Source organism: Penicillium crustosum, assembly GCF_028827405.1.
Source record: "Penicillium crustosum strain IBT 35664 chromosome Unknown utg000002l_segment0_segment0, whole genome shotgun sequence".
Classification (NCBI taxonomy): domain Eukaryota; kingdom Fungi; phylum Ascomycota; class Eurotiomycetes; order Eurotiales; family Aspergillaceae; genus Penicillium; species Penicillium crustosum.
The window spans coordinates 8,673,619-8,696,045 of NW_026623123.1; the positions used below are offsets into that span (position 1 = coordinate 8,673,619).

The following is a 22,427-nucleotide window of genomic DNA, read 5'->3' on the forward strand; positions in this document are numbered from 1 at the left end:
CATGCCCGGTGGGGCGGATGAATTGCCAATCGTCAAGCGACTTGAGCCCTAATATTTACATGCTATGCTATGCTGTACGGCGTATTAAGTTTGCTTTCACCACTGGAGTAAGCTTTTCTATAATTGATGACATCATTAGTATTATTGGTCAGTACTACATAGTATGGAAAATGGAAGAGACAGTCCTGTCAGTCACTGATAGTCTAACACTAAAGCCGCTTTAAATCCGGCTGGCCAAACTACCAGATGAGGTCAACAGCATGAAGTCACATATCACTAACTTAAGCTGGCTTCCAAGGTTGATACCATATATAAAGTCAACAGAACAAAAAGGCCAAATGCATTCATGTTCGGGATGACGTCATGTCGGTATTCCCCCGGTCGAGGAAAAGCGCAAGCAATAGTCTAGGCAATGTGTGATAAAATGTTGGAGACTAGGATTTGTGATAGCAGGCTGTTGCATCAGTATGGTCAGTCTTAGACCTGTCGCCAGACTTTTTGCGGGGCTGGAAGAATTCCCGAGGTCTAGGTGTGCCGTATGCGCTTACTTTGCAGTCAACATATCGGTAATTCAATTATCCCTTTCCCCGCGGCGGTTATTGATTTCACTAATCAGACTACATCGCAACACCGATAAAACGTTTGCCCCATTTCAGGGTGTATGGTGATCAACTCTTGGCGAATGTATGGGGTTGTGATGTGAGGCACGTTGAGGGCTATGTACATTATCTTTCTTTTTTTGCTGGTGCATGATCGGATTCTAACAATTACACATCTATGAGTGCTATATTAAGAAATTCTTATGATAACTATGTCTTGCATTTTAGGCGCTTTCTATGTACATCTTATCTTGCTCTATATAGTTATACAATTATCGCTCTAAGTATAGACAGACACCTTCTTGGCTCGGAAGAGGCAACAATCACAGCTACCTGAATAATGTTGTTGTTTCCTTGAAGAGTCCAGTTGAGTTGAAGAGTTTACTCTTCCCAGATGATGCTGCTCAAGCCCGACGACGAATTACTAGCCTGGCCGGGCTGTCCAACCTGCAAGTTGGCGACTAGATTGCCGAGCGTTCCACTCCGCGGGTCCCGTTTGACAATGGCAACATTAGACGAAGCCTGGTCCCCAATGGCGACCAGAGTACCTCTCTTATTGATGACAAAAGTGCGGGGAATGCTGCCATATGCAGAGGTGATCTGACTGAAAGACACCGTACCGTTGGAGGAACGAACCATAGTCGACATGGAATCGTTCGGGGCAAATCCTTGATCAAAGCGAATTGAAGCATAAAGAGAATCACCAGTCATGCGGAGCTCTGCTGGTGCACCCGCAGCCGGTAACTGTCCGCCTGGGTATGGCACAAAGGATTGTGTCTCCTTGAACGCGAGACAACCGGAGGATAAGTAAGACACAACAAACGCATTGAAGTGACCGCCCAATTCACTGACGGTGTAAAGCATAGTCACTGGGGCGTGTCTTGAGTCCGAGGGATTGGATTTCCAGAACAGTCCGTGTCGTGGTCCACTACCAGCGGTGTAATTAAGACTAGGGCACACATTTAGATGTCCCGATTGCTCATTGATGGCATACACGCGGACCTGGTCGGCACCCAAATCAGGAACAAGGATGAAACCACCGGTTGGATCAAGGATCACCTGATGCGGGTGCGGAGAATCCTGCTGAGGTTTGATACCGGGCTGGGACATTTTGTAGCGGAAGACCTCTAAGGGCTTCTTGTCGGACCTAAGGGGCAAAGCAAAAGTCGAAAGGGCAGAACCGCCGCTGATGAATGTTATTTTGTTTGTACACAGCTGGATTAATTAGACATCAATTACTCACTAATGCGCAACAGCTAAATACTTTTCGCGTCCGTGCTTTCCGCCATAAATAACACTGTGGACTGCGGCGCCCACATCCACAGTATTTGTAAGCTCGGTCAGTCTCCCATTCCGATTCACGGAGTAGGAAGTCAACAAGCCATTCATGCTCGCATTTCCGGCGTGATCGGAGCAATACATCGTACGCGTTGACGAATCGAACGTAAGCCAGCTAGGCCCATCACCACATGACTTCAAGGAGGAAGTGACTGAAAGCGAGTTTTCGTTATCAAGAGAGAGTGAATAGATGTTGCCGTCATAGTGAGTGGCATATAGGTTCGTGGCAGCTGCCAGGGAGATAAAGAAAGGAAGATAGCGAACCATGATGGAATTGGGAAAGTCGGGAGAAGGATAGATATGGGCAAGGGAGTTATGGGGTTAACGAAGAAATATATACCTCCAAATTCAGCTCTACGGATCTAATTATTCCGTCTTTCCTAAGATTCGTTTTGTTTCGTAGATTTCCCCGCAAATCACTGCATGTCTCACCTCTACCTTTTAGGCGTAGTCCTCAATGGGCCTTACGGTCGGCATTGGCTCCACTATGGATTGCCATTACCCATCCTGCAAATTGACGTCTTGCCGAAGAAGAGAGTCAATGAATGCTTTACTGTTTATTCTGTTTAGTACCAATAACTAGACAAAAATATCCCTCTAACTCTATGAACTGCCGCTGCGGTCAGAAACAATCGAGTCCGGCAGGCCGGTCTATCTACTGACATCTAAAGTACAAAACCAGGCCATATCATTTACATTGGTTGTGAGGCTCGGTAAAACGTGGATCGGGTCGGCGTTTGAAAGGGTATTGAAGATATAGCGGCAGTTAGGGTTTGAACGCTAAACTCCAGAACAAGGAGAAATCCGGGGGTGGAATTGATTTAGTTCTAGCACAACCGGGCTACTCCACTTATGAAGATAATTTTATGTAAAAAGCCATCGATGAAATACCTGCTATAGGTCAATAATTTGTTAGTTATGGCCTACCTCGGTTCTTGACACAGGCCAATCTACCCGGTAGCGACTACGGATGAACGAGGGCCTGGCTACGTTAGAAGTAGCCGTAAAATGTGGATTTGGAGATCTCCTTCCTCATTATGCTCTAGTTGTCGAAGTTCCCTTCTATTCCATGTAGGAATCGCCTCCAATAGGGATTGATCATCTAGAGACAAAATCTTGTCCCTTCAGAGCAGCAGTTGAATACATAAATCGGACGCCGGCCGGCTGGTGTCCCAGGCCTTGATTTTACGACAACTCGACGTCTTTTGTACCCTTTAAGGAAAATTGTGGTATATTATTGTCTCGTTCTTATATCTATACAACTTGAGGTAGTTAATTTATTTCTACCACCTGAATCAGCAAGCTCTCACTCTCTCTAGGGCTTCGTGGTTCTTTTTTTTCCGGCCGTAATTATTGTTGTAGTTGAGCCCTGAGGTTGTGGGTTACCCAATACTCCGGACGAAGTGAGAAAGGGATGAGGGAAGAGGCGCCAAATTTGTTTGCTATAAGATCAGGGTATAAATATGATCCTCGATCTCTAGCTGCTTTCTTTATTCTTCCTTCTATTTTCGAGCTCCTCAGTCTAAGCAAATGCACATTTACATCCAGCAAGCTCATATCAGCAACTAGCCATCTTCACCATGGCTTCCAATAAAATTACCAAGGCTAAAGCTCCCAAGAAGAAGAATGTCCCCAAGTCTGCCACCAAGCCTCGCAAACTCGCCTCAGATACCAGTCGTGAGATACTAGAAGAGAGACTCGAGTTTGTAATTACTTGTATCAAGGAGACAGGAATTAAGGTGATTTGTCCCTCATTTATCACTTAATTTCCAGCACTAATATCATTGTCGTGTCACAGGTCGACATGGCTGCTGTTGCTCGACACTATAAGATCTCCACTAATGCAGCAAATCTACGCCTTCGACGTGCTAATGATTATGTCGCTAAAATGGTGAGCGCTAGAGAGGAAGCTCAGAAGAGTGATGAGACTCAGAGCGACAACGAGCCTCAGAAAGACAATGAGGACCTCGAGATCACGGAAGATGAGGACTGAAAGGAGAAACAAGAAACAAATATCTGCAGTACACGTGATAGGGAAGACCTTGACCGCGACATGGTGTTGGAGGTGTGGTTGTCAGAGGCATACCTGTCCTCCTGTCTGTCCAGGATATCTCTCCCTGCTAGATAGATCATTCTCTCCCTCCATAGTTTGTCACTGCACAATATTCATCATCTTGTTCGGGCATTATCCCCACATTATTACAGAGCAGAAACTAAGTCGACATCAACGTCTTCGGGGTATTGTACAAAGATTTCTTCAACGGCCGAATTTTGGAGACGTGATAATGCCGTCTCCTGCATGTAGGAAATGGTTTTCCAATCGCCTCTATGATCTAGATCTACTAACTCTCCCTCCTCTTCTTAATTATTGCTATAGGGTGAGCTCATAGTTTGACCCACACAGGTACTCCACACGCATTTCATCGAGAAAAGTAGACGAGGGTATAATTGTGAATAAGTTGATCGCATCAAAAAATATCAGGAAAATGCCGGAATTTCTCAGGGTATGAATATTCTAAATGTACATGTATTTAACGCCTTTAAATTCAAGTATATCTACTTGCCTCCAACAAGCATGAAAGTTACAGCCCCAACCCAGAGTATAACTAAGATCGCGGTCAATATTCCCGCACCAACCCTATCACCAGTAGTGATAGGTGCAGGTCCCACGCTATCCTTGTTATTACTGCCTCCATGTGGGTCACTTCGGGATGTCCCGCCATTGTCAGCATTGTAAGGACCCTCAGACTTGAATGGGAACATGACAGCATTAAGAACACCCAAGACAGACATCTGCTGTTCTAGGCCCATCGTCCCATCCCATTCTGCTTTCTTCGTCCAGCGAACTCCGCAATGATTTCCATCGCTTCCGCCGGAACACTGTTGACCAGCAGCAACAGCGGAGACCTTGAATCTCCCCATTACGTCCGCCGTGACATTGGCCGGTACAATCAGGGATATGAATCCGAGCCAGCCCGCGAAATAGGCCTTGAAGGTTTTCTGGTTGCGATCACACTTATTGATGGGCTCACAGGTGATGTCGGATAAGATTTGATTCCCGCCAGAGGCAGGGAAAAATTGATTGGATGTCTTGATCAGTCCTGTCACACCTTCGAGCCATTTGCTTTCGGTGCCATTGGTCTATAAAACCGGTTAATTGGAGAGTCTGGTTATTGCGGAAAGGGGATAGACGCACGTAGTTATGCATATATCCAGCACCAGCGATATATGTTGCGTAATTGTAAGTCCATTGGTGATCACCATGATCTTTACAACTCGCTGCGTTAGTGGTAGTATCGGCGATAACCCAGGTTTTCCTCAGCAGAGGCGTAGACGCACTCCAATCCCAAATCTTCTCGGCCCACTCGGCATAGGTCGCGTTCTTGGTATATAGTGCCAAACGCGCTGACAGTTGGAACAAACCGCCGTTGGAGATGGCGTTCTTCATGCTATATCCATCCTGGTAAGGCCAAATCTGCCATCGCAAACCTCCACCACAGTTATTCATATCCCAGCGGGGAATCTGTCCATTGAAGACACCCTCGGCCAGAGAAACCCACGAGGGCTCGTTTTCTCTCTCTGGGAAGTTCAGTTCTCCCGCAGTTATCGCTGCTAAACCCCAGAACACTTGATCGTCGTTACCCAAGTATTGGGAGTAGTTGCTTGGGAAGAAGTCGTTTTCGCCCTTTTGCCAGTACATGCCATCCTGGATCGCATCATTGAACTGGCTGTCGCCTGTAAGATACCAGTACTGGATGAGTGTCATAAACATCGAGCCACCCTCCCACCAGGTATCGTCCATTTTCCCCGGAATATCTTTCGAGTCGCGGGCATTGTAGAAATCCATCATGGTGGTGGCGACAGTCTTGGCGGCATTTTTGAGGGAGGCTATCGGGAAAGATACATGTCAGTCATCTGAGTTGTTTAGCCACCGTTTGAATAAAACCCACTCTCATCCTCAGGATTAACCTCAATCGCGATGACATTTTGTATGAGAAGGCAGGCCAAAAGGGTGGCCAGCCACCTAGACATAATAACAGGCCTCATTTGACACGAGCCGAGCGGTGACCGACATCGGAAGAAATGCATGGGACTGAGAGATGAAGAGCAGAAGTTAAGTGCATTGAGATCAGAAGGAGAATATGAGTGCGTATCTCCTGGAACAAAAAGGCAATGAAACAATGGAACCCATCAGATTATATCGAATCATCACGATGAAACCAGTCACTTGGCAGACGCCGTGTGAGCGGGATTATGTAGAAAGTGATAATCCAAGACATTGGCACAGCCAATCCTGCTGCCTGACTTTGTTCTGGGTGCAGCTCTTCTCAGCACTGCCCAGTTTTCTGGTGCTTGGCATTGAGATTTCCTTTGGGAAATGAGAGTGTAGTAATGCCAAGAGACCCCCTTACCCGGTGTACCCGGGGTAGGCGCTTAGGGGGGGCACAACTTCTGCATTCGAATGTCTTTCAAGGCTTTCTTTGAGTCATAGAACGTGGAAGTCTCCCGACATATTTGGCTTGTATTTGGCTTGGAAAAAGGATCTCTGAACGTCATTTCATCAAGATCGGGGGGGCAATATGCCAAGTCGTTTTCCGCTGGCGCGGAGTGTCACGAGCGCTAAATTGGGTCTTGGCGGTACCATATTTTTAGGTCCGCCAAGAAATGTGCTGAGACCTGGCACTGCCACTCACCCCTTTTGCGGGAATCACCTGTTTCTGGGCTAGTCCATAAATCTTTCATAGTTTCATCCACATTTCAGATCCTGGGGCTCCAAAGTTAGTATGTGAAGACACATACGAATACGGTGTAGTTTGTTTCCATTCGCGGTGCAAAGTATTCCCCTATCTATCGAATAATAGGAGACGCACTTAGTCCAGCACTTACATTTCGGAGACAAAACCTGAGATAGGGTGCTGCATTCTTTGTTTAATGTATGCCTGGGATCTGATGTTTTAATCCAGCCGTATATAATTCTTGCTTTCCTTCATTTCTAGCTCTTCCTCAACCATCTCCATCGGCTAGCCATTCTAGACTCTGGGTATATAGCTAAAGTTCCAGGCTTCTTTCTTACATTCAAACATAGTATCCCCGCACTAAATTCAAGGAAGTCGTGTTTGCCTGGCCCGTTAGGCAACGTTGGAACATCCCCAAGATCTCCTTCCTACTTCTCTTCTCCATCCTTCCTCCAAAGAACCACACCAAGTCGTCTCTACGGATGGCCATCACTCGGCCTTTGAGAGCTGCGAGGAAGTTGAGTCTACTTAGCTCGCTAATGTATTTGTCGACCACTCTCTGGGCACCCGTCCATCCCGGCCGGCTTGCCATCAGGATCGCAAATCTTACGTGAAGAACCTCGGCACGACGACCTGGCTTTAATAAAGTTCGCGGCGGACTTACACTGGGAAGGATATAATGCGCCAACTACCACACTACGATAAGTAGTTTCAGGGTATTGCAGCGGTTGGGTGTTAGTTCGCTCAAACATCCAGGACAATCCCCATATCGTGATGCAACTCGGTCGAAGGTATCTCAAGGCAAACTCATTGGGCGTCTCTTCTCCGTCTGTGACGTCCAGATACCTCGACCTATCTATGTCTAAGTGTCTGCTCTTATTAAGGCAAAGGCCAAAGGCAAGGATGTTCGTATCTTGTCGGGTGCATCCGCCAGCAGGGTATGGCTGTGGCGACCCAAATGGCTCACGAGAAGAGGGTCATATCTGCCGTATTGTGAGATTTGAAAACCGCAGGACTAGAGGAAGACGTGAAGAATTCGCTCGGCATCTTTCGATCTGCAATGTCGCCGCCTTCTCTACTTCACTCGTCCACAAATAGATCACTTCTACCTACTCCACAACGTGAATCCGCACTGTCGAGACCGATGATTGACCTGGCCACGGCTCATTCCCTGTATTCTTATTGGGAGACTTCCTGGGAGGCGTTGGACCGCATATTCCAGTCGCGACGGTGCTGGTTCTCGTTGTGGAGTAGGTGACAATGTGATTGTACCTTCCAAAGGCAGTTTTGCAGTGGCCACTACAAGATGACACCATTATTCATCGTGCTATATAAAAATGCAAGCCACCAGCCGCCTCTGTGACCACATTAGGTAGGTCGTCTCGCATCTATACCCAGCGGCCACGCTAGACACTTCAATATGAACTTTTTTTTGTCGCAGAATCTAATAGTATAGTATCATAGCCGAGAGACTATCGAGCATCCTGAGTTCACCACCGCCTGTGTCCAATAAGGCTGGAGCGTGACCGTCCAAGTTGACAAAGTCCACAGCATCTCGTTCAAGACAGCAAAGATCTGCCTCCAACCGACAAAGAGCAAGTCATGGTCCACGTACCGTGATATTTGTCGATCCCAAGAAGATCTCCTCGAAGGAAGTCATAGCCCGGGTGTCTACCATTTATATGAAATTCAAGAGCGTTGATGGGACCCTATTATATCCCCCTTTGGGACATATCGCGAGCAATATATCCATTAACAACATTGAGTTACCACTAGCCAAATCTTCTCTGTGAAAACTAAAGTTTTAACTGATCTGGATCGATGGACTGAGCAGCGTATCTGGGACAAAGTTCTGAAAGACGTCCGTGTTGTTGTTTCGACTTATGATGTCCTTGCTGATACTTTGGGCTATGGTTTTGTTCCCATGTCCCGACTTGCACCCCTTATCCTCGATGAGGGTATCACGCATGTCAAGGCCCTAAAGCATGCAAACAACCATGACAAAGCGATTATGGGATCCAAGGTGCAGAAGTCAAAAACCATGCCAGATGCCCTAACGCGAAACAATGGAACGAATCTTTGTTTCGAGGTCTGGAAGACATCACCCTCAGAAGCTTGAGGCGGATACCGACCATCACCCACTGCCGTCCATCTCAATATCTATGCTCGGAGCCGTTACAAGAAGGTACTCACTTTTACATTGGAGGCGCCAATTCAAGTTCCCCGAACGTCGACTCCCAAGACATTGCCATGTACTCCGAATGAGCGAGGAAGATGTCTAGTGTGTGGGATAGCCACACTGGTAGGAGCGCCTCTGTGATTGTCACTTCTTCGACACAGCTGATCTTGAGATTGGGCCGTCAAATGGCACAGCTGGCGGTGATGTGATCTCCTACGGGCGATGGAAATGATATGTCGCTACTCGACTATCTACATGTCCGGTTCCACCCAGCGCTCCCTGGACCATCTTTAAGCTCGTCCTCATTCGGTGTCGACGGTGACATACGACATCACAGCCTAATCCTTCGCTTTCCTCCGTTATGTGTACCTAGCTGCCGAGGATCCCTTCTCTTGCTGCTCAGGTCGGGTAGCCTAATTTTTGATGATGCGTTCTCGACGCCATAAGATTGCGACTTGACCAGGCGAACGATGGGGTCACCGAATACACGGAGCACACCTAAGACAGCCGATTAACATGGGACCACATAATGTGCGGTAATGCTGGGTGTAAGCTTGCGTAGAAAAACTAAAACCGGCACGGGTGTTGAAGTTGTTCGTTGGTGAAATTGCAGATGATGGCAGCAATGCAATGCGGTGGAGAATGAGTGGGAGAGTGGGAGTGATGATCATTGAAGATGGGAAGAACGAATGAAGGAGCGGGATGCCAACAACATGACGGATGTCGACCCGAGTTTCTACCTATTTAGCTCTATCTACCACCAACCTTCTTATTGGACAATTTTGACTATGTGTAGTAAGTATCCAATCCACTCTAGCAAGTGTGTAAGTCATCTGCCACTACAAGGCGTTTGTAGAAGGCGAAGGACCATCCCGTGGGCATGAGAAGTATCATTCTCATTTTGTATAAAATTGAACTGTATATACATGTAGTTGACTGTCACGATCGGCTGGTCCAACCATTCGTAGACTCTCTGCATTTCGCGGTCACCTGGGATGAGCCTGGTGACCTGGCAATCCAATTGATTTGGTTGCTGAGGACATGTTGATTGATATGGTCTACCCAGCAGGGTGATACATGCTAGCCATGCAGATGTCACGAACCGAGGGAGATCGGGGCGGCGGTTATGGCTGACAGACCAGATCGAGAAACGAGCTTTCGCAAGACAGCTTCTGACTGCAAGTCACCCATATCAAACCGCAGCCGTCGAAACTGATATCAGCAGGGGAATCCTACCCGCGCCTTCAGCCCACAGCCAAAGCAACTGCCCAGAAAATTGGAGCGCGTATCCAGCTGGATTTGGTGATCCGGCTTCAGCCGCAGCAGTCCAGAATGAAAAAAAGAGGTTCTTCTCTTACTTAGTCACCATGTAGGCAACAAGAAAAGGCCAAAACCAGTGTCCAATTCAGACCATCGACCTCTGCTTCTCGTCCAATCCCTCCCCAGGCTCCCTTATACCACCGCCATGTCCAATCGCAGGATTTTCACCAGACCCCTGTCCCTCATTCTCACCCTCAATATCAATCCCCATCCCCTCCTTCCACATATTCACCAAACTCGTCGCGCCCATTCGCCGATTCTCCTCCTGGATATTAGACTTGACGCCCGCGCCAATGGGATACTTCTTGCTCGGGAGCGTATCAGCCAGTTCTTTGAGCGGAATACCGGTCTCGTCGCTGATCAGATCTTCGTATATGGGATTGTTTTTAAAGAGGTTGTAGGTGGAGTAGAAGGGGCTGCGTTTGAGGGCGGAGGCGTGGTTGTGGCGGGAGGGTTGGATTTCGAAGGTTAATGAACGCGCGGTATTGGAGGGTGAATTGGTAGATGTGAAGGGGGTAGAGATTGAATGTTGATATTTAGAGGAGGTGGAGGTGGGTGTCGGTAAGGGAATGGTTATGGGCGAAGCTGCTATCGCGCGGTCTGCTGCGTCCGATGTCTCAAAGATCGCGAGGATTGGGCGGTTTTGGTTTGGCGAGTTGTTGGTTGTGTCGTACTAAGGGGCTCGTTAGATCAGGGCATGTGTAAATGGTAATTGGGAGAGGACGCCGTACCTTGAGGTTGCGGTATGTTATTACTTCTCCGAATTTCTGAAGCGCGGCCAGTAGCAGCTTGCTTTCGGATAGGTTCTTTGGCATTGGAAGTCCGGTTATATGAACCTGCGCGGTCAAGCGCGCTAGAGTAGGAGACACCATTGTGAGATTTGTGAGGTTTGTGTTGTTGGGAAGTTCACAGAGACGGAGGTTGGAGAAAAATGGCGGATCATCGAGATCGGCACGTCTTGGCGGAGTTGGCTATCTACACATGTTCGACGAGATTTGTACGGTCGGGAATAGCTTCAATTGCATTTACAAAATATGATAAGTAGACTGTTCTTTAAGATCCCAAGGTAATTTGATTTGTATTGTCAAGTAAGAAGGAGAGATACCTCAAGTGCTGTTATTCCCTTGATATACTGGTTGGCGTTTGTTGATCATCGACTCAACTTATGCAGTTGGAGCTCGAATTTCAGTGTTTCTGCTTTGGCCTCCCAACACGATGTACTAACGGTAATCGACGTTATTATACTTTTTAAAAAAAAAACATCTATGAGATATGACAGAGACCATAACAAGTCAAGTACCCCCAAGTTCGATCTCCAAAATTGGCCGGTAAAATGAAGCTATTCCCACCCACGCAAATCGGGACGGCTTTACCCTAGAATTAGTAAATATGGAACAGACCTGGATCCTGCTACGCTGGTTAATATGGAAAATATGATTGGAAAAGGGAAATGGTATGTTTTATTTAATTTATCCAAGGCATAAAAATCGTCATAAATATCGCGGAGGATTTCCCTCTCCGGATACGGCGGAGACGGGATTTCATCCGTCTCCAAGGGTTTTTTTGTCTGGACACGCTTAGAAGATGGGGATTCCAAGGCCGTACTAAGAAAACCAAAGTCAGTATTAATAGTCAATACTCCGTAGAAACGAAACTTACAGCAACGGGGTCGTTGAACCGAAGACCCTTGTCCAGAGCACTGATAGCCTCAAGCTCACTGGTCTCAAGGTCGAAATCAGTGACAGTCAAGTTCTGAGCAAGACGAGTAGGGTCATTGCTCTTAGGAATAACAGCGACGTTACGCTGAGTAGACCAGCGCAGTAGGACCTGGGCAGGGGTACGGCCGTGCTTCTCGGCAATGGCGGTGATAGTAGCATGCTCGAAGAGCAGGGGAGTATCCTTAGCGTGCTTAAGGTCAAGCTCAATAAAGCTCAGAGGACCGAAAGAAGAGTAAGCAGTAACAGCGATGCCCTCCTTCTGAGCGTAGTCAACAAGACGGGTCTGGGTGAGGTAGGGGTGGTGCTCGATCTGGAGGGTAGCGGGACGGACGCGGGCATAGCGGAGCAGATCCATCAACAGCTGTGCGCTGAAGTTGCTGACACCGATGCTGCGGGCCAGCTTCTTGTCGACAAGGGTCTCCATTGCGCCCCAGGTCTCGTGGATGGGGGCGTTGGCGAATTCGATCTTGCCCTCGGCAGTAGTCCAGCTGGGAGGGTAGCGCACGGAGGGGTCGAGGTACTTCAGGGCAATGGGGAAGTGTACGATGTACAGATCGAAGTAGTCGACGCCCCAGTCGGCGAGCTGCTTGCGGGCAATGGGCTCGACCTTGTCGGCCTCGTGGAAGCTGTTCCAGAGCTTGGAGACGATGAAGAGCTCCTCGCGCTTGACGAGTCCGTCCTTAATGGCGCGGGCTACACCCTGACCGGCTTCGACTTCGTTGCCGTAGTCTGGGATTAATGGTGTTAGGGTCAATTAGAGCTTGGGCTGGGGGAGGAGGAATGTACCGCAGGCGCCATCGAAGAGACGGTAGCCAGCCTTGATGGCGTTGTAGATCTGGTCGGCACAAGTGTCGTTGTTGACCTTCCAGAGGCCGAAACCCACAATGGGCATCTCATAGCCGTTGCTAAGCTTGACAGTAGGGGCAACCATTGTGAATGTAGTTTAAAGAAGTCTTAAGGAGGAGGAAGACAAGAAATTGGGGGGCATGGAGGGGTATATAAGTGACCCCGCCTACTTAGGTAGTATCATTTAAAATATCCAAAAAAAAAAAAAAAAAGATGGAAAGGTCCAGGCTAAATCAACCGATTATACCTCAATTGGTCTCTCGTTGGCCTCCTTTGCTGGGAAAATCCCCAGAATTGCCCCACTGTTTTGCGGCTAAAGTGGTTGATTGGGACAATTTAGCCGACAGGGGGAGATATTACTGCAATCGGAGAATAGAATAGCCAAATAGAAAAAAGTAATTGGTGATTATGGTATAGTATTCCCCATTATTCCAAGTAGAAGTAAATTCCAAAGAGTATTCCAAAGTATTTTCCTCCAAACGCCACCTAAGACATTCCCTGCTATTCCGATTGTATCACAAAAAAAGACAGAAATAGAAAAAGAAAATAGGAAAATAGGAAAAGAAATGAAGAAAATAAAGAGAAAATCACAGAAAAATAAGAAAAGAACACTCCCAGAATGATTATCATTACTTAAGTTTTGGTAAAATATGTCGTTATACCGCATCCACCGTGGCGTTATCGTACGCATCGGGGCCCGCCCCATGCATGCTGGGACCATTGGAAATGCGCCCGACGATCTTATCCATTAGTTCATCCGATGGCAAGATTCCGTCGAAATGGTGTGGTTGCTGCGACTCGCGCGACACGGATCCATGTCCATGGTGCTCCGCCTGGTAGGGGAGGTGGTAGCTGCTGGCGCCGACATCTCCGGGAATGGAAGTGGAGTGTGCACCCCAGGAGGCCTGGCCGTGACTGAGATCATCAAGCGGCTGCGTGTTAGAGCCGTAGTAACCTAGCACGCTGTTGCTGTCGTGCATGTTCACGCTGTGCTGTTGAGGGGGCACGTAGTGGGACGCCTCGTGACCCATTGGGTAGCCCATTACTGGGTGGGAGAGCGGTAGGTCATGCAGATTAAGCATGACCGGTGCACCACTAGAGCTGTGGAGGCTTGTGGATGGGATGTTCTCTGGTGCAAGGCTGGCGGAGAATGAGTCCAACACGGAGGTGACGGCGGTTTTATCATTGAGGCTGTCTTCGGCTTTACTGATGGACGTCATGAAGTCGAGTTGGTCGGCAGAATTAAAGAGATTAGCCATGTTGTTGTGGTGGGATGGTTGGTACATAGGCCATTGCGAGTGGGATTGGCTCGGGTGGTGGATAAGGTCATGGGGCTGAGGGGCCGGGTAGACACTTTGGTGAGAAGATTTGTTGAGAAGGATAGAATCCAGAGAGAGGGGAGGAAGATCAACACCGGAGGCTGGGCGCGGGCTGTTGGTTGTGGTCCGGTCCGGCGCCGGAATTAGTCGCCTCCAAGTAGTTGTGCCAACTTCGCCAGGCTTGGTTTGTCGGAACTTCCAGGCGAGAATGGCCATGCGCTTGCTCTCATCGCCGTGGTGGCCTTGGTATTGGTTGGAAAGCCGGCGAGCACTGGGCGATGTAGCACGAAGCTCTTGTACAGCAGTCAATGAGCGCAAGTGGTTACGGGTTTGGTTGTCAGCGTCGCGAGCAGCCTGGGGATTTCCCGAGTCCTCGGCCATACGCTTCTCTTGAGTGAAGTGAGTGAACAGCTGAGCCCACCAAGATGATTCGAAGAGAGGTTTGACCTTGGTCGACTGGGTTTTGGGTAGATCGTGGTAACTCTCTCGGATCATCTGGCCATCTTCATAGATATGCGTGCGGCAGGTCCAGTTGTCCATTTGGCTAACTCCCAACACATCACCAGCAGTGGGGTGACCGTAGTCAAGGTCGAGCTGGATTCCGAGACGCGATCTCGCAGGAGGGAAATCGGTCATGAGCTCCAGGTTCACTTCTAACAAAATGATATCGCAATCCAAGGGGTTGTTGATGTCATCCACCATGGAAGCTAGTGTAGGGAAAGAAGACCGCCACCCGTTCAATTGCTCAAGGGGCATGGCTGGTGCCCCGGGGTGGTGCAGATCACCCTGTAAACGAGTGTATGCATGCAATGCCTTGTCAATGCCATTGGCCTGCTGAGGAGCGCTGACCCACATGTCGAAGCTAAAGCCATGAATGGTGCTAGCGGCAGCCTCCTGCAGATTGGACCCAAGGGTATAGTGTGGCGGTGGGAGATCTCCAGCGTATGGTTGCATGGATCTCATGTGGTCATGGTAGGAGGGGTGTGCGTGGCTGCTGTAGTGACTGGATGCCGAAGGGTGCTCGACTGCCGACCTCCATTTGGGAGCCGGTGCTGACCCATGCACACTCGACGAGCGTTCTGGTGATGACTCACGGACAAGTCGCTCCCCTGACATAGTGTATTAGTAAAGAGAAGACGTAAGATTCCTTCATATTTGAAACTCACAATCGGGATCACCCTTCAGGAAAGAGTCGAGGACCTGCAGATGGCTTGACACCTGCTTGCGGGTCCTCCGCTTGCCGGTCAACTTGAAGATGTACTCGGCAATCAACTCGTTGCGGCCATACGATTTGCCCCTTTCAGACCACTTTCTCCGACCCATGGGAGGGTTTGCTTCGAGGGCTGGAATCGGCTGTCAGCTTGTGGCCAATGCATCACTATAGTGGTATAAACCTACCCTGCTGGAAAGCGTCCTCTAACTCGTCAGACCATACCGGCTCTCCATCCTTCCCAGTATCACGACGAGGGCGAGCACGGTATTCCAAGTACTTGTGAGACTTGAGGTAGCTGCTTCGTGTCCGGCGACTTTGAGAGTTGTGCGTAACCGAGTTAAGTCTGCGAAGCTTCCGATGATGAAGCCGAGCCGCTACATGCGGATGATTCAAGCCAGTCGCCGACAAGGATTGAGGAGCATGAGGGGCAGGAGGATACTTGTAGCCAAGTTGATGGAGCGGATCCTCACGGGCAGTGATATCAGCATGAGCCAACGGGTCCGAATAAGACTGGACATTCCCAGTGGTATTCTGAAGAGCTCGATCAGAATGACCTCCAACAGCATCCAGTGACTGCTGGTTCTGAGTGACAAGGCACTCGGGTTGCCAGTCAGTAGCCATGGGGAGGGAACCAAGGACGGGCTTCTCGAAAAGAATGACAGATTCCAATGAGGATGGGACTGAGAGGCACCGTCAAATGCTTACTGCCTGGCAAAGAACGCAGCTCAGTCACAAACAACGACCTAAAGAACGCAAGATGTCAAGAGAATGTAAGAACCTGGGAAAGAGAATGTGAGAGCGAGCAAGATGGAGTTTATAGGGAACCACAACTCCCCTTTGGAGAGGGGTTCTGTAGCCCCAGTAGCGACATTGCTCCGCCAGGTCTACTTTGCCTGGCCTACGTCCCTCGAACGCCTTGTCCATACTCCTGGGCAGGTCCCGGTCCTGGCCTGCGCACATCAAGGCCGTGTGGGGAGCATAGGACCAAAGGACGACGGTAAGCCGACCTTGCCGCAGCAAATCAGGAGTCAAGACAGGGCTCGATATGAAGGAAGTCATCCACGATGCAAGGGATGCTCAGCAGCACGAACCAGTGATCAGTGGGTCGGAGATTTTGTACAGCACGAAGTGACCTTCAAAATCCATCGCTCGGACCAGCATCAACAAAAAAACATAACAATCAGTGGCAATCATGGCGTCGCAGGAATGTTGGTGGTCCAACGACATCGTCTTCTCGCACGGGACGTGGAATGCGCGAGCACCGCCAGACATCACCACCGGAATGCAGGCTTGGCTGATCTCTGTTGATGATAGTCCTGCGTACCATCAAAAGAATAAGCTACATTAGGGGAAATGACCCTGCAATCCAAGGCAGTTTAATTGAAGTTGTGGGGAAAAAAGAAAGGTGTAGGGTACACAGTAAGGTAAAGTAGGGTTACAGTTACGCCTGGATCAAGAGGGCACGAGACGCACGAGGGACGGAACTACTGCAGGGTAATTGACAGCCGCAAAGAACGTGTTCAAAAGTATTCAAAAGTATTCGGGGTATCTTTTTATTGCCATATTGTAGCTATGGTAGTATGCAAGTAATCGTACATGGTACATTAATCCACCTTTTCCCTGCAAGGGATGTTAACAAGCCAATCCATGGCCGCGTCCTTGTCAAAGGGAGAAGGGACGAGGGCTTCACTCTTCCTCCTGCCCTCCTACAGTGAATTTCTTGCGCCCGGCGCCAGAAGTAAGCTGTTGAAGTTTGACCCTGTCCATCTGCTCTCCTACCTTCTTCTCTAGGCGCGCGAGCTCCTCCTCGGGATCGACGGCCTCCTCGTTCACGAACTCCAAAACCAATCGTCTCCCCAGGAGATGCGTGTTTTTCAACGCGTCCATGGCATTTTCCGCTTCGCGAGCGCTTACAAAGTCTGCAAAACCGAAACCACGGGCAGTGTGATCAAACTTCTGAGGAACACGCACTGACCGAAGTTGTCCATATGCCCCAAACAGTGATCTGATATCCTTCTTCGTGGCCTGGAATGGCAAATTCTTGATGATAATTTTCGTTCTGCGCGCCGCAACCTTCTTTGCGTTATCTTCGCGTCTGCGCTCCTCGGCGGCGTCCTTGCCCTTGTGAGATGCGCGAATGAGAAGTTCGTGCTGATCTAACTTGTAGCCGTTCATAGCCGAAAGAGCAGCCTGGGCTTGAGCTTTCGTTTTGAAATCCGCAAAACCGAATCCCATGCTGAGAGTCTGTCCTGGTCGCTTCGGATCGGGTTTGGTCTTGATGCGACCGGTGATAAAGCCGTCCAGGGATCGGAACACTTCCAGGAACTTCTCATTGGTGGTTGAGAAGTTGAGGTTCTTTACGAAAAGTGTTGTGGTTGCTACGCTGTCGTCGGCCTCATCTGCAGCAAAGGTGTCTGCAGTTGAGAATCCTTGATCCTTGCCCCGAGTCTCGGGAGCAAGTGCGCGTGGAGCCGCTGAACCATCGAACAAATTCTTCGGCGCCTTCTCCAGGAACAGGATGGAATCACCCATCTTGCGGTATGCCATACCCTTGAAAGCCCTTTGGGCCTCGTCAGGTTGCGCAAACTCCACTATAGCAATAGTGCCACTCGGTGGCATCAACAGTCGGATGATCTTGCCATATGGTTCGAACAGACTCCTAAGCTCTGCCGATGTGACACCGTAGGAGAAGTTCTTGACCAGAATAGCCGTATTGCCACGCTCACGCTGCTTGAAAGCATCGATATTTACCCCATTCGAGGCAAAGTAGGCTTTCGTTTCTTGAATCACATGCGTTTCAGCATGTGCTTGCTTGACGGCAGCGTCTGAAGAGGTGGGATCAAGCAATTCAGATTTGGAGACTCCCAGCCTTCCAGCCACTGATGACATTACAGCATCGGCCTATATTAAAATTAGTTTCAGTGTCTAGTTATATGGCACAAAGGTAAACTCACGTTCATGTACAGGGAGTTCCAGCTGAATGAGGACCCAGCGGCGTTTTGTTTCCGCTTGATCTCCCTTTGCTTTTTCAGGGGAAGCTTTGACAATTCGTACTCGTCAATCTTGTATGTCTTCTTCGCAGAAGCAGGCAAGATATGGAGTAAACGACCCTGGAAATGCTTTCCATCAAGAGTCTGGTAAGCATCAATGGCCGCATCGGCATCGCAGTATTGCACATAAGCAAAACCTTTGCTGGTTGTGGAGCGGGTGTCAAAAGCAATATGAATCTATATCCAATTAGTACCCAAGGTCATTGAATGTAATGTGTGAATGTGCAAAAGTGGGTTTGAGTTGGCTCTTTCAGATAGTCAAGAAGCATCTACTAAAATCTCTTGTCCTGGTAACATCATATGCAATTTGCATCAGATGTCCCTATCGGGAAAGTCATCATACGAGCACTCGTGGCAAGCAGGCTGAAAGCCAGCTGCCCGGTTGGAGGGAACATGTTGGGCAGTGTTGAAAAACCAAGTTAAAAAAAAAGTACTAACCTCTTCAATCTTTCCAAAGCGTTCAAAAATCGGTTGGAGATCCGATTCTGTTGTGTCGTATGCGAGATTTCTAAGGAACAAACGGGCGGAGTTCCGAATAAGATCAATATTCGGATCTTCCGGCGTTGCCTTGGTGATGCTGTCAACGTCAGTCGTGTTGGGCGCAATTTTCTCAATGGCCGCAGTGCGCGATTCCTCGTCACGCTGCGGCAACTCATCGTCAGACGAGGCAGGTGAAGCAACTTTGGTTGACACAGTAGTAGTTGTAGCAATCGGCGCGGCGGCCTTGTGTTGATCAAACTCATCTTGCTCTTCCTCATCGAGAAGGCCCAACAGACGACTCGTCTTAGACCGTAGCCAATCTGCATCAGATATAGGTGCAGCCTCCACTTCAGGCTCCGCAGAGTTGTCCTGTTCAGGTGTTTCTTGAACCTCCTCTTCCTCACTCTTGTCAATTACCATAGGCTCAGGCTGCTCAGGCTCTGCTACCGTAGGATGTTCTTCTGTCCTTGCTTTTTTCCGGTGTGAAGGCAACTCCTGGATCTCTTCTTCCTGTGCAGGTTGGTTAATAATGGGAACAGTGTCCACAGCCGGCTTGATCATTTCATCATCATTGGCCCATGTCCGAGTTTTTGATGAAGATCCCATAAGAGAAAGGTACTCTTGTAGCTTAGGGTCTTTCTCGCCGTCCCTCTTCCGCTTGAGGTTGTTATCCAACGATGCATCATTAACATTCGTAGTATCACGTCTTCGTGTGGGGTGAGCATCCTCAGCGTCATTTGAATCAATCTGTAATTATACGGGTCAGTCTCAAGACCACCTTAATTGGTCAGCGTGCACAGGCGAAAGGAGAGTGGCTGAAGCAAAAGAGCTGAGAAGTGACATACCGGACGAGCGATGTCTACAGCGATCTTTGACATCTTCATATATGTCTTGTTGAAGTGCTTCACAGCTTGTTGGGCAGCCTCATGGCTCTTGAAGCCAACGAACCCCATCCTACGTTTGGGTAGGACATGAGCATCGGTGACTTGAAAGCGAGTTGCAAAATGTTTCTTAAGCTGATCATTAGAGCATGTGGGTGGGAGACCACCCACGAACACTCTTGTGCTCTCCATTTTGAGATTTTGTGATGAGTGTGAAGACTCGAAGTTTGTATGAAAAAAACTTTTTTTTCTTCTTTCATAGTGCCGCGGGCGGTCTGATGTGCGGGCGGTGTGTTTGTCTACCGGCAATAAAGTTACCCTGGCTGCTTCACGTTATCGCGAGATTACGCTACCCAGTCTCTTTTGTATCGCATCACCAAAACACCCCTCTGAAGTTCTTTCAATACCGCGACTACTAACAATGGCACTCCCCCAGCCGAGAAGAAGGAGCCTATGGAGGGTAAGTCTGTCCTTCGTGAGTTTAGTGGCTAAGTGCTAAATGCTCCGTGCAGCGCAGATTAAGTCTGTGGACATGGTAAGGACACTCATGAGGAAACGCAACGGTCAATTTATTCTGACACATCTTCTAGACCGAGGATATGCAGCAGGAGGCTATTGCCCTTGGTATGAAACATTGAGCGCGCTCTGGATAAACAATGCTAACATACCCCTCAGCCATCGAGGCCACGGAGAAGTTCAGAGTTGAAAAGGTATGCGCACTTCTCAACTACCTGATATGACCATGATAATAACAATTTATAGGATATTGCCCAGTACATCAAGAAAGAGGTTCGCCAATTCTACCCCGCGCCGATCGCACTTCTAACCCCATACATCAGTTTGACTCCCGCAAGGGCGCTACCTGGCACTGCGTGGTTGGTCGTAACTTTGGAAGCTTTGTTACCCATGGTCTGTGGATACTAGAACCCTTATGTTGATAGCCAGAGATTAATATTTTGTTCAACAGAAACCAAGCACTTCATCTACTTCTACCTCGGACACTGCGCCATTCTGCTCTTCAAGACCCAGTAACTGCGATTGATATGTCTACGCTCAATGTGCTACACTGGCGGGGAGGTGATATCCGGAAAAATGCGTTTTTCAAGCGACTCTTTTGTCTTCTAATATTTGGTCTTTGGGGCTGTTATCCTATGGTGAACAGCCATTAGTGAATTAAGCGCATCTGCCCAAAATACATAAAACAATCAAAAAAAGCATTGCCCGAGTTTAGGTCCTCGGAGAGAACTTCATGCACTACACTAAAAGTATCTGTATAATACTCGATAGTCTATGGGTGCCTGTTGGAATCGACAATCACATGTGCTTTTTTTATACAGGGGCGCTTAGCCAATCAAGCACCAGTATAGCTCACGTCACGTGTCACTTTGCCAAGGCCGCCAAGCCACAGCGCCACACCCCCAATCCCGCTGCCTTCGTTTTTGATCGACCTTCAATTCCTCAAATAGCTCTCATCTCTCTGTTGATTCTCTTTCGTAATTGTGTGCCAACTTTTCCCCATCTCGCGATCACCATGGCCTTCTGTATTACATTCGGAACGCATGGTAAGTCCTCTTGTTTTGACCCAGAAACCAGAGTGGACCCTGTCCCAGGAGTTATATTAAGTGACGGGTATCGCATCCGTGACGTTGCGAATATACCCTGTCATACATATTGAGCGAGATACTGACGATAAATACAGAGTTCTCTTCTCAGCTAGAGGGCTATGAACATGTTCGCGCATACTGTTACAACTGTAAGTTCTGACGTCAGCGGTCTATTAACCCTGTGATGGTTTATTGATTCTCCGCTTTTAGGCCAACATTGGAATGGTCACTGCATCACCCGATGGTATGTTTATCCCCCAAAATACTCAACCAAGATAGTTTGAACTTATCTAATGCTTCTTCCAGGCCCTTTTTCACTGTTTGCTTCATTGTGAGTTCATGCTCGGCTGAACATCGTCCTGAGAAGCAGTTCCAGATATCTAATTCTCACCTTGCTGCAGCCGTTGATTCCCCTTGCTATGCACAAGTACAAGGTAAATACGGTTTTATCAATTATGTTTTGACTCTGTTATTAACGTACTATATAGGAGGTCCAATGCTACACATGCCGTTATACACAAGACCTACGGTAGGCTTTACCCTGAAATAATCAGATACCACTGGCTCGGTAAGCTTGGTATTAATACTAACAATGACTACATCAGTGACCGGCCTGACATTACGCCTGACACACGACCTCCGGCAGGCATGCAATATGGCATCCAACCGCCCCCTCAGGCTCAAGGAGGGTGGCAGCAACAGCCTCCTCTGCAAGCTCCACCTCAAGCACAGGGTGGACTTGGATACAAATGAGTTTCCAAAGATGCTCAAATTCCACTAGCATGATGACGCAGTAACTTTTACGGGTATGGGAGGCAGAAGGAGGGTGTAACAGGAGACGCATGTTGCAGCTTAATACCGCGGATTTACCCTTTGGCGTTGGGTACTTTTGTATTTTGTTTTCATTTGCTATCAAACTTTGAAGTTTTATCTGATCAGCCTAGCATGTTTTGTTTCTCATAATGAATATACATGGTTGTTATAGAATGTTACCTTGCTACCACGAACTATCTACCCTGATTGGAACACGTAATAATTAAGCGGGTGAAGTTCAAATTCAGATAAACTAGCAAGTAGGGGTATATGTAGCCGTAAACAAGATTATTAAACCAGGACCAAAGCGTAAAGAGATGGTCCAGTAAAA

At 48.4% G+C, this 22,427-nt stretch overlaps 10 protein-coding genes across 10 annotated transcripts; 4 read left to right on the forward strand and 6 right to left on the reverse strand.

Annotated features, from left to right (window-relative positions):
• Window positions 1-980: 980 nt before the first annotated feature.
• On the reverse strand, window positions 981-2,204 carry N7487_006811 (lactonase family protein; the record flags this gene model as incomplete). The annotated part of the gene is made up of 2 exons (XM_056874558.1): window positions 981-1,785; window positions 1,843-2,204. The coding sequence occupies 2 exons, from the start codon at window positions 2,202-2,204 to the stop codon at window positions 981-983; spliced, it is 1,167 nt and encodes a 388-aa protein (XP_056732278.1).
• A 1,313-nt stretch (window positions 2,205-3,517) lies between these two features.
• On the forward strand, window positions 3,518-3,930 carry N7487_006812 (uncharacterized protein; the record flags this gene model as incomplete). The annotated part of the gene is made up of 2 exons (XM_056874559.1): window positions 3,518-3,676; window positions 3,736-3,930. The coding sequence occupies 2 exons, from the start codon at window positions 3,518-3,520 to the stop codon at window positions 3,928-3,930; spliced, it is 354 nt and encodes a 117-aa protein (XP_056732279.1).
• A 563-nt stretch (window positions 3,931-4,493) lies between these two features.
• N7487_006813 (glycoside hydrolase family 76 protein) lies at window positions 4,494-5,984 on the reverse strand (the record flags this gene model as incomplete). Its single annotated transcript, XM_056874560.1, has 3 exons — window positions 4,494-5,078; window positions 5,134-5,825; window positions 5,888-5,984. The coding sequence occupies 3 exons, from the start codon at window positions 5,982-5,984 to the stop codon at window positions 4,494-4,496; spliced, it is 1,374 nt and encodes a 457-aa protein (XP_056732280.1).
• Window positions 5,985-10,257: 4,273 nt separating this feature from the next.
• On the reverse strand, window positions 10,258-11,044 carry N7487_006814 (uncharacterized protein; the record flags this gene model as incomplete). Its single annotated transcript, XM_056874561.1, has 2 exons — window positions 10,258-10,845; window positions 10,904-11,044. The coding sequence occupies 2 exons, from the start codon at window positions 11,042-11,044 to the stop codon at window positions 10,258-10,260; spliced, it is 729 nt and encodes a 242-aa protein (XP_056732281.1).
• A 705-nt stretch (window positions 11,045-11,749) lies between these two features.
• On the reverse strand, window positions 11,750-12,821 carry N7487_006815 (uncharacterized protein; the record flags this gene model as incomplete). The annotated part of the gene is made up of 3 exons (XM_056874562.1): window positions 11,750-11,776; window positions 11,832-12,619; window positions 12,677-12,821. 3 exons carry the CDS (start codon window positions 12,819-12,821, stop codon window positions 11,750-11,752), a joined length of 960 nt encoding a protein of 319 aa, XP_056732282.1.
• Window positions 12,822-13,392: 571 nt separating this feature from the next.
• abaA (transcription factor AbaA) lies at window positions 13,393-15,889 on the reverse strand (the record flags this gene model as incomplete). Its single annotated transcript, XM_056874563.1, has 3 exons — window positions 13,393-15,164; window positions 15,222-15,398; window positions 15,454-15,889. 3 exons carry the CDS (start codon window positions 15,887-15,889, stop codon window positions 13,393-13,395), a joined length of 2,385 nt encoding a protein of 794 aa, XP_056732283.1.
• Window positions 15,890-15,923: 34 nt separating this feature from the next.
• On the forward strand, window positions 15,924-16,400 carry N7487_006817 (uncharacterized protein; the record flags this gene model as incomplete). Its single annotated transcript, XM_056874564.1, has 3 exons — window positions 15,924-16,038; window positions 16,089-16,265; window positions 16,294-16,400. The coding sequence occupies 3 exons, from the start codon at window positions 15,924-15,926 to the stop codon at window positions 16,398-16,400; spliced, it is 399 nt and encodes a 132-aa protein (XP_056732284.1).
• A 554-nt stretch (window positions 16,401-16,954) lies between these two features.
• mrd1 (RNA-binding ribosome biosynthesis protein MRD1) lies at window positions 16,955-19,897 on the reverse strand (the record flags this gene model as incomplete). Its single annotated transcript, XM_056874565.1, has 4 exons — window positions 19,644-19,897; window positions 18,757-19,545; window positions 18,223-18,495; window positions 16,955-18,169 (listed from the first exon to the last, which is right to left on the reverse strand). Exons 1-4 carry the CDS (start codon window positions 19,869-19,871, stop codon window positions 16,955-16,957), a joined length of 2,505 nt encoding a protein of 834 aa, XP_056732285.1. The 5' UTR covers window positions 19,872-19,897.
• A 235-nt stretch (window positions 19,898-20,132) lies between these two features.
• On the forward strand, window positions 20,133-20,711 carry N7487_006819 (dynein light chain DYN2; the record flags this gene model as incomplete). Its single annotated transcript, XM_056874566.1, has 7 exons — window positions 20,133-20,139; window positions 20,192-20,214; window positions 20,270-20,303; window positions 20,355-20,389; window positions 20,442-20,468; window positions 20,519-20,588; window positions 20,647-20,711. 7 exons carry the CDS (start codon window positions 20,133-20,135, stop codon window positions 20,709-20,711), a joined length of 261 nt encoding a protein of 86 aa, XP_056732286.1.
• A 499-nt stretch (window positions 20,712-21,210) lies between these two features.
• On the forward strand, window positions 21,211-22,036 carry N7487_006820 (rhodopsin family protein; the record flags this gene model as incomplete). The annotated part of the gene is made up of 7 exons (XM_056874567.1): window positions 21,211-21,241; window positions 21,379-21,432; window positions 21,494-21,527; window positions 21,590-21,614; window positions 21,685-21,717; window positions 21,772-21,812; window positions 21,889-22,036. 7 exons carry the CDS (start codon window positions 21,211-21,213, stop codon window positions 22,034-22,036), a joined length of 366 nt encoding a protein of 121 aa, XP_056732287.1.
• Window positions 22,037-22,427: the final 391 nt, after the last annotated feature.